Source organism: Acipenser ruthenus, chromosome 8 (assembly GCF_902713425.1).
Source record: "Acipenser ruthenus chromosome 8, fAciRut3.2 maternal haplotype, whole genome shotgun sequence".
In the NCBI taxonomy this organism is placed as follows: domain Eukaryota; kingdom Metazoa; phylum Chordata; class Actinopteri; order Acipenseriformes; family Acipenseridae; genus Acipenser; species Acipenser ruthenus.
The window spans coordinates 46,474,571-46,486,824 of NC_081196.1; the positions used below are offsets into that span (position 1 = coordinate 46,474,571).

The following is a 12,254-nucleotide window of genomic DNA, read 5'->3' on the forward strand; positions in this document are numbered from 1 at the left end:
CAAGCTTCTCTGGATTGAACCGTTGGCCCATTTGATTTGAGAAAATGTCTCTTCATCCCTGCTGCAATCTGGCTCATGCTGTGTCTCAATCAACAAAAATATGGCCAAACAGACAGAAATGTTCCTTGCGGTTAACCCGGGTATGACCCAGGTACGTGAATTGTGACCCGGGTCTGAGTGCCAATGTGAAAGGGGCTCACTACATCACAGTGCAGGGGGATCGTTTGTTTTAACAAATATCCATGGAAAGTGTAATGAAAGCAAGGTCAACAATTACACTGTAATTGTACAATTCTCAAGATATAACGTAATGTGCATGTGTCATACAGTATGTAGAGGTATAAAATATCCACTTATCATTACATGTCTAATCTTCTGTGTATTTATTTATTTTTAATGACTCAAACAACATTTCCACCGGCCGTATAAAGTTACACTTTGTAGATTATCCCTTAAGATCTTTACAATTGTCATTTTGACATACATGTTGAGTTTCGAGATGTTCCCTAACTTTGCCTTCCCGGTTACTGCTGGGATGCCGGAGGACTAAGAAGAGGAGCTGCTGCAGTAACAACATCTCAGATGGAGAGAGATCGTTTACATGAAATGATAAGACTAGATAAAATAAAAACACGATCTCTGCATACAACAAACAAAATGTAATACAGGAACCTATGCAGGCCATCTGTGCAAACCCTAGTAAAAGCCCCTCGAAAATAGCGTTTGAAAAGCTGGAGTAGTACAGGCGATGCAGCAGCTCTGAGAACGAAATGGGAGGGGGACTCATGTAATTTACTGTACGTTACACTAGTGATGAGAATAGATTAGAAAAAAACCGCAACAACAAGAAGACGACGACACGAAGATTATCGTATACAGTCAGATATCAGTTTCGGTACTTGTGGACGTTATTCTAATCTGGTCTGTTTCATAACTGATTTAAAATTTAAGCGCAGGGTTAGCCCTGCTGCAACCGTGTCCGAGTCTCTCACAGGCCGGACGAGTGAAAGGGTAGCATCAGGAGATTCAAACAGTTATTTTTCGAAATGCAACGGATTATTTATTTTTTCTCTTAAATACAGTAAATAATTGTACATCTCTCTCACGAATATTCGTAATTGCAGCAATGTGAAGAGGATGTGAGCTCTACGTGGATTTTTATAATATTAATATATATATTTTTTCCTTTTTTTAAACTTAACGAGATTTCTTGGTTTTAACGACGAAGAATAATCTATTTCTCCGGCGGGTTGGATGATAACTCGTGCTGTGTGGATGACACATGGTTTGTAATGACAAAAATATGTTTTCCTTGGTATGTAAATTGGTTGTTTTTTCTGCTTTATCGAATGGATTCAGATGTCGAACAGTTACCGATGTTAAACTATATGCAGAAAGCATACTTAACTGTACGGATACAAAAATTTCACTTATCTGTATACATTGTTTTTTTTTATTAACGGCACACACAGTGTATTAAAAACGTTATTTTGAAATTAGTTCGTCTTGGATTTGCAAGACTAAAAATGCTAAATTATAGCAATTGTTTTTTTTATTGTACTGTTGTATCACAGGCGTACTCCAGTGCTGGATGCTTTTACAAAAAAAAAAAATAATAATAATAATAATCATGACTGGCCGTTTTTTTAAAACCTTGTTGTACCACGGCGACACGCATCTAAAATATTTAGTTTCCATACAATTACATTAGCATCGTTCCTTGGTTTTATTCAGTAATTGATGCACATTTTAATTAAATCACCTTAACTATGTATGTGTTGTGCATGGCTGTTTGGCCCATGCACCTCCCCTTTTCTCAGGTTTAATTTAAAAGTATTTTTTTTCGGTTGCTGATTCTCAAATCATGTTATTAACAGTATTTAGGCGAACTGTGCAAAACATTTTATTACCCTCGTAAGTTTTGTGTCTTCTGTTATTTTCTTCAGAAGAGACGTTGCCCGTCTGCTGAAGAGGACAACAAGTATTACTAATTATCTCTCTCTCTCTCTGCAGACACGAGATAATATATTTTAGAGACACATCACAATAAACCATACTATTAAAAAAATGACCACTCCGGCTCTGTTGCCAATTTCTGGGAGAAGAATACCAACCCTAAACCCCGGCTTCTCTTCATTCCCTCATCACCGGGCCACCTTGCGACTATCTGAGAAGTTCATATTACTCCTCATCCTCAGTGCCTTCATCACCCTGTGCTTTGGAGCGTTTTTTTTCCTCCCAGACTCCTCAAAGCACAAGCGCTTTGATTTGGGTTTGGAAAACGTCCTAATACCTCATATTGACTCCATCAAGGAGGGAAAACACCCTGGGGGTCATATCATCCATGGTCAAGGAGGACACGACGAACACCGACACAGGTACACCTTTATACCGTTTTTATTTATTTATTTATTTATTTATTTTTCAGATAAATAAATTTGTGTACATTAATAGAATCATCACTACAAAAATCTGGGTCATGCCATTGTTCTGGTGGTTTTCATGGGAATGGCCTTACAGCTAAAATTAGAAGGGTAAGCTTTGGAAGGTAGCCTAGTTTGTAAACCGATAGGTTATTGCTAAATGATATAACATACTGTTGTATAACCCCTTGTTTGGTGTGACTGTGACTGTGACTTTCACCAGGGACCTCCTGGTTAAAAGACAGGTGCTCTGTCAGGCAGCCAAAAGAGATGGTCTGGTTTTAAGCAAACACAGTACTGATAATATTCACCACTAGAAGGAATTTGCCCTTCTAAATACTGATGGGGTGAAACTCAACACAAACCTTACTCTCCAGCTTAAGAAAGAGCCCAGGTTTTTTGGCTGATGGGAACCAAGGAGAGGGCTGGTGTAATGCACTATTCTTACAGTGGTGTGCAGTGGTTTGGTTCCTGCCCACTGACTATTATGACTTGTACTGTGTGGTTGTGTTCAAACTGATCTATCTATCTACAAAATCTATCTACTATGATTGCACAATACAGCCACAGTATAGTGTGCCTGGGAGGTGGAATGTATGGGTATGTGGTTAGTAATAATGGCAGTGTAGCTGGAGGAGAGAGTTTGTGGGCACCTCATTAATGACCGCCATTAGCGAGGATTAAGCTTGATCTTTATGCAAAATACTCTGAAGAGATGATTCACACTTCATGCTTATTAATGAACAGATAAGTATTATAATGCATTTCTGTAAATTTGGAGAGGAATCTGTTTTCCTGTTAGTCTTCACTGCAATGTTGGCAGGATTACTGCATAATGTTTCAAGCAAGATGTTCTAGCTTCTTTGTAGGACCTGGGTGAATTATAGACTGTAAATTAGCAGGGGATCAGGATGGACGTTCAGTCTGTTTTGGGAATCACCTCTGATTCCAGAAGATATCAAAGTCTCATCCCAAGGAAGGCACAGGTACTGCATCTGCCCACTATTGAGACCCGGTTAACCAGCACCCGGGTCGGGACCCAGGTTGGAGTGCCAGTGTGAAAGGGGCTTAAGAGATCTTTACGTTTATAACATCTAGTGAAAGACCTGTTACCAGTTGTTTAATGCTCAGTCCTGTTAATGATGATGCACCCCCAACAGTAACAGTAATTTTAACAGAATTACTGTACGATAGTTACTGAAGGCTCTGCCAGATGTAATCTGGTTACTTTCAACTACAGAAATTATGTTCCTGTATGCTGCCCATTTCCCACACAACATTACTAATAACACCGTACCTAAACTTTGATAGGTACATACTGTACAATGCTTCATTAGTTTCCAACATTTCTTCCGCTTTTGTTTTAATGGCTAGCTCCTTGTAATTGTTCCAATCTGTTTAGCACTGGTGAGGCATACTTCGTAATTAGGCATTTTTGAATGGTTCATATTTTCATTGCTTCCCCCGCAATGAATTGTTTACAATATACTGTATCTCTGGGACAAATCCCAGTTCTGGAAGCTGTCATCATTAAGCGAACATGATGCATTCCTGACCATTATGAGCATCCCATAAGGGGAGCTTGTATGAGTTTGTCAACCCTCTGCCTCGGCACCTTCTACTGCTAATATCTTTTATAAACGGGTCATTCCATGCCAACTCAACCAGAAAAGGGACATTTCATTGCCCGTCTGTCTCAGATTTTCCTAGAAAAATACACCTCTGGGTTTTCTGACACGTTGAGTTCAGAAATTATTATTATTATTTTTTTTTTTTTAAATGTCAACCAAAGTGAGAAAGTGACTTGACCAAAAAAATTGCCCTAGGTGCAATTTAGATGCTACCATCATGTGTATAATTTTTCTAGGAAAATCTGAGACAGACGGGCAACGGTACTGGTTGAGTTGGCATGGAATGACCCAAACCGTTTCAGCTGGCAACTTCACACTTTGTGTTTTGGAAACTGGCTTTATACTCAGTAACCAAGTGTAATGTGTGGTTCTCTCTAATTCAAGTTCGATCATGGGTATCATAAAAAAAATGTTTTTTTTTTCTGCAAAGCGGCTGCAGGCACAGTCTGTTTTTATCTCAGAAACCATTTGAGGTAGTGACTTAATATTTGCAAGGTTACTGTATTTAAACCTGTCATGCTAACAGTGGACCAATATGGCTGCCATACCAGTTTTGTGGCTGTCGTACACAAAAACATAGACAGGTTTTACAAGCAACGAATCCAGTCACATGTTCATTATTTTCATTCGCTACTATTCTAAAAGAATTCCACACTTCTGATTTACCTCTCGCACTGTTATCCGCTACATGATATAAATCCTGCACTATCTTTTGTTTAACCTCGTCCACAGACATTTTTAATATCACCAAGCAGTCGTGTAAAAAGGATCTTGCAACGTATCAAACAAGCGGCAGTACAAACCGAGAACACTGTTTAGTCAGCTCCCTAATCGCCTCCTGCTTTAGTGCAGGAAATACCGCTACATTTACCTTTTAATATGTTATTTGGGAAAGGGTTACAGACGAATGCGCTGAAAGGTCAGAAAACGATTTTGGTGATTCAAATTCAGTCCTGAGCCTGACCCGAAAATTACATTTTTTGACCCGCAACCGAACCGCAAACCACGAAAAAGCTCACGTTTCCACCTGAACCCAACCCGCGGGCACCCAACCCGATGCAGGACTCTACCTTGCACTACTACAGTATATGTCACATTTTTTTTGCGAGATGTTATTTAACATACTGTGAGTGGAAGTCAAAGTGATGTGCTTTTTCACTGTACTGTCTGCCACTTGATTTGATGAACCTGCGGTGTGCATCCGTATTTGTGAAATGCATGCTGTATGTTTCTTTCTAAGATGGCTGTTGTGGTTGGTTTTAATAAAATGTATGTATCCTGTTGACATTTTCTCAATTGAAATACTGAAGAATTTTTTTAATAAAAATTATATTTAAAAACCGATGGGAAATGCAGTTGGACACAACATACTGGACAGTTTATGGAAAATAGAATAAAATAAACATGCCTACAGTAGTAATATTTAAGTAAACTGTGAACATGTGTGTATGTGTACTGTAATCTTCAAGAAAATTGAACTTTTATTGCTTGAGGTGTTGAACTCCTTTTTCAAAAAGAGCCTGATTTCTTGATCTGCGCTTCCCCATCAGTCACTCTGCCCTGCTATTCACTCTTGCATTTCTCCTGAGCCTGATGTGTTGTGTGGTCTGTAGTGTTTTTTTAAAATTAAGGACTTATGGCCATATTCAGAAACAACATGCGAGTCTGGTTTATGCAGCAATAGACATAACGTAATTTGACTCTCAAAGGTGAAGCCAGTGCATTCCACTACTGATATTATAAATAGTAAATAGCCAGCACAAACCCAGTGCCTTAGAATGAAGATACTGTAGATTTCTGGGGTCATAGCCATTGTCCTCCAGCACATCAAGATGATGGAGCAGAAACTCTCTAGTGTGGCAGGAATCCAGTGTGAGAAAACAGCCAAAAGCCTGCTTAAGATATTGCAGTTATTAAGAGACATCAAAAACAAAGTCATGTCATATCTAAAAGCCAAGAAGAACAAGTTATTAAATTCCAACTTAAAAAAACAACTATCCTTTTAATGCTGCCTTTGTGCTACAGTATTATTCAAAATCTGTGTTGTCTTGAGCTTGTGGTAGTTTATACAAATTAAAAAAAGATTAACAGTATAGCACGGCTTGCACTTAAAAAATGTATTATTATTATTATTATTTATTTCTTCGCAGACGCCCTTATCCAGGGCGACTTACAATTGTTATAAGATATCACATTATTTCACATTATACAGATATCACATTATTTTTTACATACAATTACCCATTTATACAGTTTGCTGCTCAAAATGCTCTGGCTTCCACTTGCACACTGTATTGATCATAAACTTTTATGCTTGGTTTTTGTTAGTTTTGTGTGTATTTGTCAACTTTGAGTATTCCTTATTGCTGCACATATTGCTGACTCATCAAACAGGACGCTGTGTCCTTCTTTTACTGTAATAACAGGGCATGCCAACTTCCTGAAATCCTTCATTCAGTTTAAAAACCCTTTCAGGCACCCACATTTCATTATACAAACCGGGCAGTATTTAGATTCATTGTGATCATCCCACACAGGGTGGTAGTTGCTATGAATTAAGGAGAAACATTATAAATTCCAGTCAATTGCCTGTTTAAAAAAAAAAAAAAAAAAAAAAACTCACATTTTTGGAGAACCTTTTTCCCTCTGAGTTTCAATTGGATCTTGAGCCATTCATGCTACATTCATGCAATTTGTTTGGATGAGCTAGCGAGATTTAGATTCTGGTATAGTAAGCAAACTCGTTAAATTTGCAGACAACACAAAAATAGGAGGAGTGGCAAACACTGTTGCAGCAGCAAAGGTCATTCAAAATGATCTAGACAGCATTCAGAACTGGGCAGACACATGGCAAATGAAATTTAATAGAGAAAAGTGTAAAGTATTGCATGCAGGCAATAAAAATGTGCATTATAAATATCATATGGGAGATACTGAAATTGAAGAAGAGAACTATGAAAAAGACCTAGGAGTTTATGTTGACTCAGAAATGTCTTCATCTAGACAATGTGGGGAAGCTATAAAAAAGGCCAACAAGATGCTTGGATATATTGTGAGAAGTGTTGAATTTAAATCAAGGGAAGTAATGTTAAAACTTTACAATGGATTAGTAAGACCTCACCTAGAATATTGTGTTCAGTTCTGGTCACCTCGTTACAAAAAGGATATTGCTGCTCTAGAAAGAGTGCAAAGAAGAGCAACCAGAATTATCCCGGGTTTAAAAGGCATGTCGTATGCAGACAGGCTAAAAGAATTTAATCTATTCAGTCTTGAACAAAGAAGACTACGTGGCGATCTGATTCAAACATTCAAAATCCTAAAAGGTATAGACAATGTCGACCCAGGGGACTTCTTTGACCTGAAAAAAGAAACAAGGACCAGGGGTCACAAATGGAGATTAGATAAAGGGGCATTCAGAACAGAAAATAGGAGGCACTTTTTTACACAGAGAATTGTGAGGGTCTGGAACCAACTCCCCAGTAATGTTGTTGAAGCTGACACCCTGGGATCCTTCATGAAGCTGCTTGATGAGATTCTGGGATCAATAAGCTACTAACAACCAAACGAGCAAGATGGGCTGAATGGCCTCCTCTCGTGTTCTTATGTGGTGTTCTTATGTGATATTTTGTACCACACACCAGTACCAGACTGTACCTGCATGTCCTGTGTTAGATAAGAAAAAGAAACATTATTTTAAAGAAAATGCACCCACTATAAAGTAACATTGAGCTGCTGCCATAATTGATCTCTGTTTTGTTTTTCTATTGCATTGCGATTGGATGCTGACTCGATGACATTCCGGTCCATCGTTAAACAATTTCGCCTTGTTTCTTAAAATGCTTGCCGGGCCAGCACTGGTATATCTCTATGTGTGCAAGAAGGATAGGACACCAGTCCTGCATCTAATCCAGCGTTTCAGAAGTACAGTGCCCTCAAGTATATTATTGAAATGATTTGGAGCCAGGTGATTGAGCAATCAGACCCTCTTTTATAAATAATTCCTCCCTTAGAGCTGCCTGAACAGCTGCCCATTAGTAAACTCATAGGCTCAGGCTCATGCTGTTTTAAGTGCAGTCAGTTCACAGCAGATTTACCCAGGGGCCTGAAACTCAGGACTGGATGCATGACTGCAGTAATATGAGTTTCTAACTCTGGTACGAGCACAGAAACAGCTTCCACAATGTGCCTGACAGGACTCCAGGGGCATCCCTCCAAATGAATACTCAAGAGTCTCAGAATTTTCTTAGTTTTACCCTTCATATTTTTCTTTTTATTTAGGAGACTTTATAGAAGCTGTTTGAGATAGGTAGGTGATGCCTCCATGATATGATTTCATAATATAAAGAAACTCTAAAGCAGTGTTAGTTGGCTTGTGTACGTTCCCTGTAGACTTGCAGACTATCATATTATCTGCACCTTTTCTGCAGTGTGGAAGGAGGCCTATTTATGGACTTAAATATTAGTTATTTATTGGACATGCACAATCCATCAATTTGTGAAACTATTAGAACATGGAGATTGACAAATATGTTTGATAGAAATTAAATGCTTATATATGAGATTATCTGCACAATATTTTATTATATTAAAATAAAATAGATTGGAAATCTTATGACAATGTGTTTTATGTATTAATTCAGTTATGTATTTATTTTTCAGTGAGAGTAGTGCAGGGAAAGAAAAAAAAAAGCCATCAGGGTATGAAACCAGGATCACCCTGCTGCAGCAGTGTTCCAGTTAGCCATCATGGGACAAGATGTTAGATGAGGAACAATAGCTGTAAAATGTTATACACTGTTAAAAAAAAAAAAAAAAGTATATAATAGAAAAATGTATTTGTCTTTGCAGAATTTGATGGAGCCTACTGTAAATATTGTGTGTATTTTGGTAGAAAAACTGTAAAAAATGCAGAGAAGCGACTGGTTACACAAGTCCTAAAACTCTAGGGGTACAAAGCTGAAAGCTGAAGAAAAATCAGAATTCCACAAAGCAGCTGTAATAGCTGGCAATGATTTTATATCTGTGATGCAACAAACTAAAATATCTGTACAGAGATAAGCTATTTTTATATTTGAATAACTCCAAGTGTTGCTTAGTATAGTTGTACTCTTAATATGTTACCTAAATTTATTAGCAAATGTGTTCCAGACTGCACTGAAAGGAACATTTCCTTAAAGTGTGTTATACATTTGTTGAGGTGGGGAGGGGTCACAGGGAACCTTTTCTGTGTCTTGAAGAATTTAGTGAACCAGTCAAGCTACAAGGCTAGATCTGCCCTGTTAATCACCAATTGATTAATTGTGTTCACTGTTAAATAAAACCAAAACCTTACAAGTTTTATATTCTACTTTTTTGTGTGTGTTTTGTGGGACGGTGAGGCGGCAGGTAGATTTTTAAGAAGGACAAGTATACGTTTTTTTCACAAATTGCACACCGCTGTACTAAAATATCACTGTCAAGGGCAACTGACAGACGCTTATATTTGATAAATGCACATCCAGGCCCTGGAGGATAAACATAGCTTTCTTTTAGTGGCCATTTCTTTTGTTTGCCAGGGGACTGTAAATAGGAATAAAAATCAGTATACATTTTTTATACTGACCTTTCAATTACTGTTCTGTGATACCGCATTTAGGGATTATCGATACGATGCACAGTATCATGATATTCGATACTATCGCGTTATTTTGGATCTTCTGTCCATTACATGTTAAATGACTGCCAAAGTAATGTTTTTGCAAGTACAAAATGCGTAAGAGGCTAATACACAGTTAATAATGCTGATATATATATATATATATATATATATATATATATATATATATATATATATATATAAAGTAGTTGTGTATAACAAGTATTTGTCATGCCGTCAAAAACCTATAAATACCTCCAGTGTTTTAATTCAAACACATGCTCCCTTGAGAAAGATTTTACAACATATCGAAACGTTGGACAGCTGGCTTTTTCCTGCTGAAAAGAAGTTCCAGTGTATTAAAACTATAAATTGACTATAAAATTCAAATAAAACTGGTAGGAAAGCACAACACTTAAGACACAATTTTCTTACATATAAAAAGAGAACTCTGGTGTTTCGGGCAGCTTCAAATACTCGAGTTACAAGGAATCTCTTAATTCTTATCTATAACAAAACAACATAGAAATGCTTTTCTTGAAGCATACTTTTTATAACTAGGCCAGATGTTTTACATACAGAGGTATCTTAGTGCCCTAAAACTGAGCAAGGAATGAAAAAAGGAAACACTGCTGTGGAATCCGATTCAAGAAATGGCTTGAGGTTCTTGCTTGGATCAATAAACAACCAAATGTGCAAGATGGGCCAAATGGACCTCCTCCAGTTTGTAACATTTCTTATGTTCTTAAAGTCACATACAACATAATACCTCAATGAATCTATCTTGTTCAAATCTTTAAGAAAGTAAAACTAGTAAACAAAGTATAAAGGCTACACTAGACTAGCCTTTAATGAATACAGTAATGTGTTACATTAAGGAATACACACAAATGTTGTGATCCTTAATGTTAAACGCTGCATTCATTTTACAATTTTATAGTGTTTAGATATTTTGAAAATGATCACTTCCAAATAATGTAATAAAATTAGTTCAGTGGATACAAAAATCGTATTTCTGGCAAAGAACTGCTTCTGATGGTACTAAAAATGTTGCTAACATATGCAAATTAATAGTGATCATTTTAAACTTGAGCATTATATTTAATGCCACATTTCTAAAACAAACGGTCTACTAATGTCCTTCCTCTTACATCCTATAAGAACATAATTCTGTTTAAGCATATTCAAACCAAATGTCTCCATCAAAACAACTCCCCAGTGCACCTTAAATAAGAACATAAGACATTTTACTAGCGAGAGGAGGCCATTCGGCCCATCATGCTCGTTTGGTTGTTGAAAATCTTGCATAGAAAGGGAATTAGAGAAAAGATACTGGTAACCACTGGCTACTATGATAAACTGTAAGTGATTTTTTTTTTGCTTTCATGCTGAACCAGTAGCCGTCTGCATTGGCGGACTTTTGCAGTGTGACTCGTAAGCTTTATAGGTCCTGTGCTTTGCTCTGCAGGTGAAGCGTCACACGATCCTGTTACCTGTAGGGAAACTGATATGCTGGCAATTAAGTCTATTCATTCTGGTCTTTCCATCACTCATTCATTCAATTCAAAACACAGGAGTTTCACAGCTATTACATTACATGCACACATAATACGGATTACCACAAAATCCAAAGAATAAATAAAAACATAGCTAACATTTTTGACATGCGGTAGAGTTTTAATGACACATGTCTGCTAAGTATATTTTTGCAGCTTATAGCAAATGCACTGTAATGACAGAATAAACAAGCATCAATGAACTCCCTTTCTGAGCAGCAACTAGCGCATTCCTGTTTTATTTGTTATCTTTGCTGTGTCTTTTTTTTAAGTAATATGCACTGGGGATTCATTTACTTAAAGAAAAAACTGAAGAAACTACAGTAAAAGAAAAAAGTGGTGTTTCCTCCCTTGTTTTGTTTTTCACTTCTTTAAAACACTTTCGACGTTTTGGCTGTCTGTTGCCGTTGTCATCTAGTTGAAATCCAAAATAGTTCCACACCAAGCTTCTTTCTCTGGCATTCGTCATTACTACTGCAGTAATTTACATTTCCCTAGAACGCACAGGGTAGTTGGTCAAATTAGTAAGCTTAGTTCATACTGTGTTTAAAGCACACAATTACAGAGTTGTTTTAAAATAAAAATAAAAAAAGAAATTACTTCCATGGATTCTAGCTTTTAATACAAGCTTGATTAGCCACTGTGTGTATGTAACAAGCTCAGCCTGTTAAAACTCGTAGTAAAACAATGAATTGTAGCAATCTGCCATGTTGTGGAACATTCTGATAAGACAATATTTGAGAACAAAGAAAAAGTAATAATAATAATCTGTGACTTCATTGACATGCAATACATGTAATAACAAGACATGTGGAATTATAATGATAACATAGACCAGACCAGTTTAGGCAGAACAGTGTTTTAAATATGTGATGTACTACTTTCGTAAACAATGACACAGTAGCTGGTTTTGATGTCAGTTTACTGATTCTTGCAGTATTTGTGCTCCTGTTTGAAACAATAGATAGTCCCTGTTATTTTGAAGCTGTGTTAAAGCTCAGAGTCTGCA

The 12,254-nt window shown here is 37.1% G+C and overlaps 1 protein-coding gene across 2 annotated transcripts in view; it reads left to right on the top strand.

The window, feature by feature from the left end:
- Nucleotides 1–492: 492 nt before the first annotated feature.
- LOC117406862 (mannosyl-oligosaccharide 1,2-alpha-mannosidase IB) overlaps nucleotides 493–12,254 on the top strand; it is a 90,328-nt gene continuing 78,566 nt past the window's right edge. The window contains exons 1-2 of one of the 2 annotated variants that reach the window (XM_034011221.3): nucleotides 493–1,315; nucleotides 2,014–2,378. In XM_034011221.3, coding sequence (XP_033867112.1) covers nucleotides 2,068–2,378 — 311 coding nt within the window. In that variant the 5' untranslated portion in view covers nucleotides 493–1,315; nucleotides 2,014–2,067. The remainder of the gene's footprint in view (nucleotides 1,316–2,013; nucleotides 2,379–12,254) is intronic. The other variant, XM_034011222.3, reaches the window with a different exon arrangement.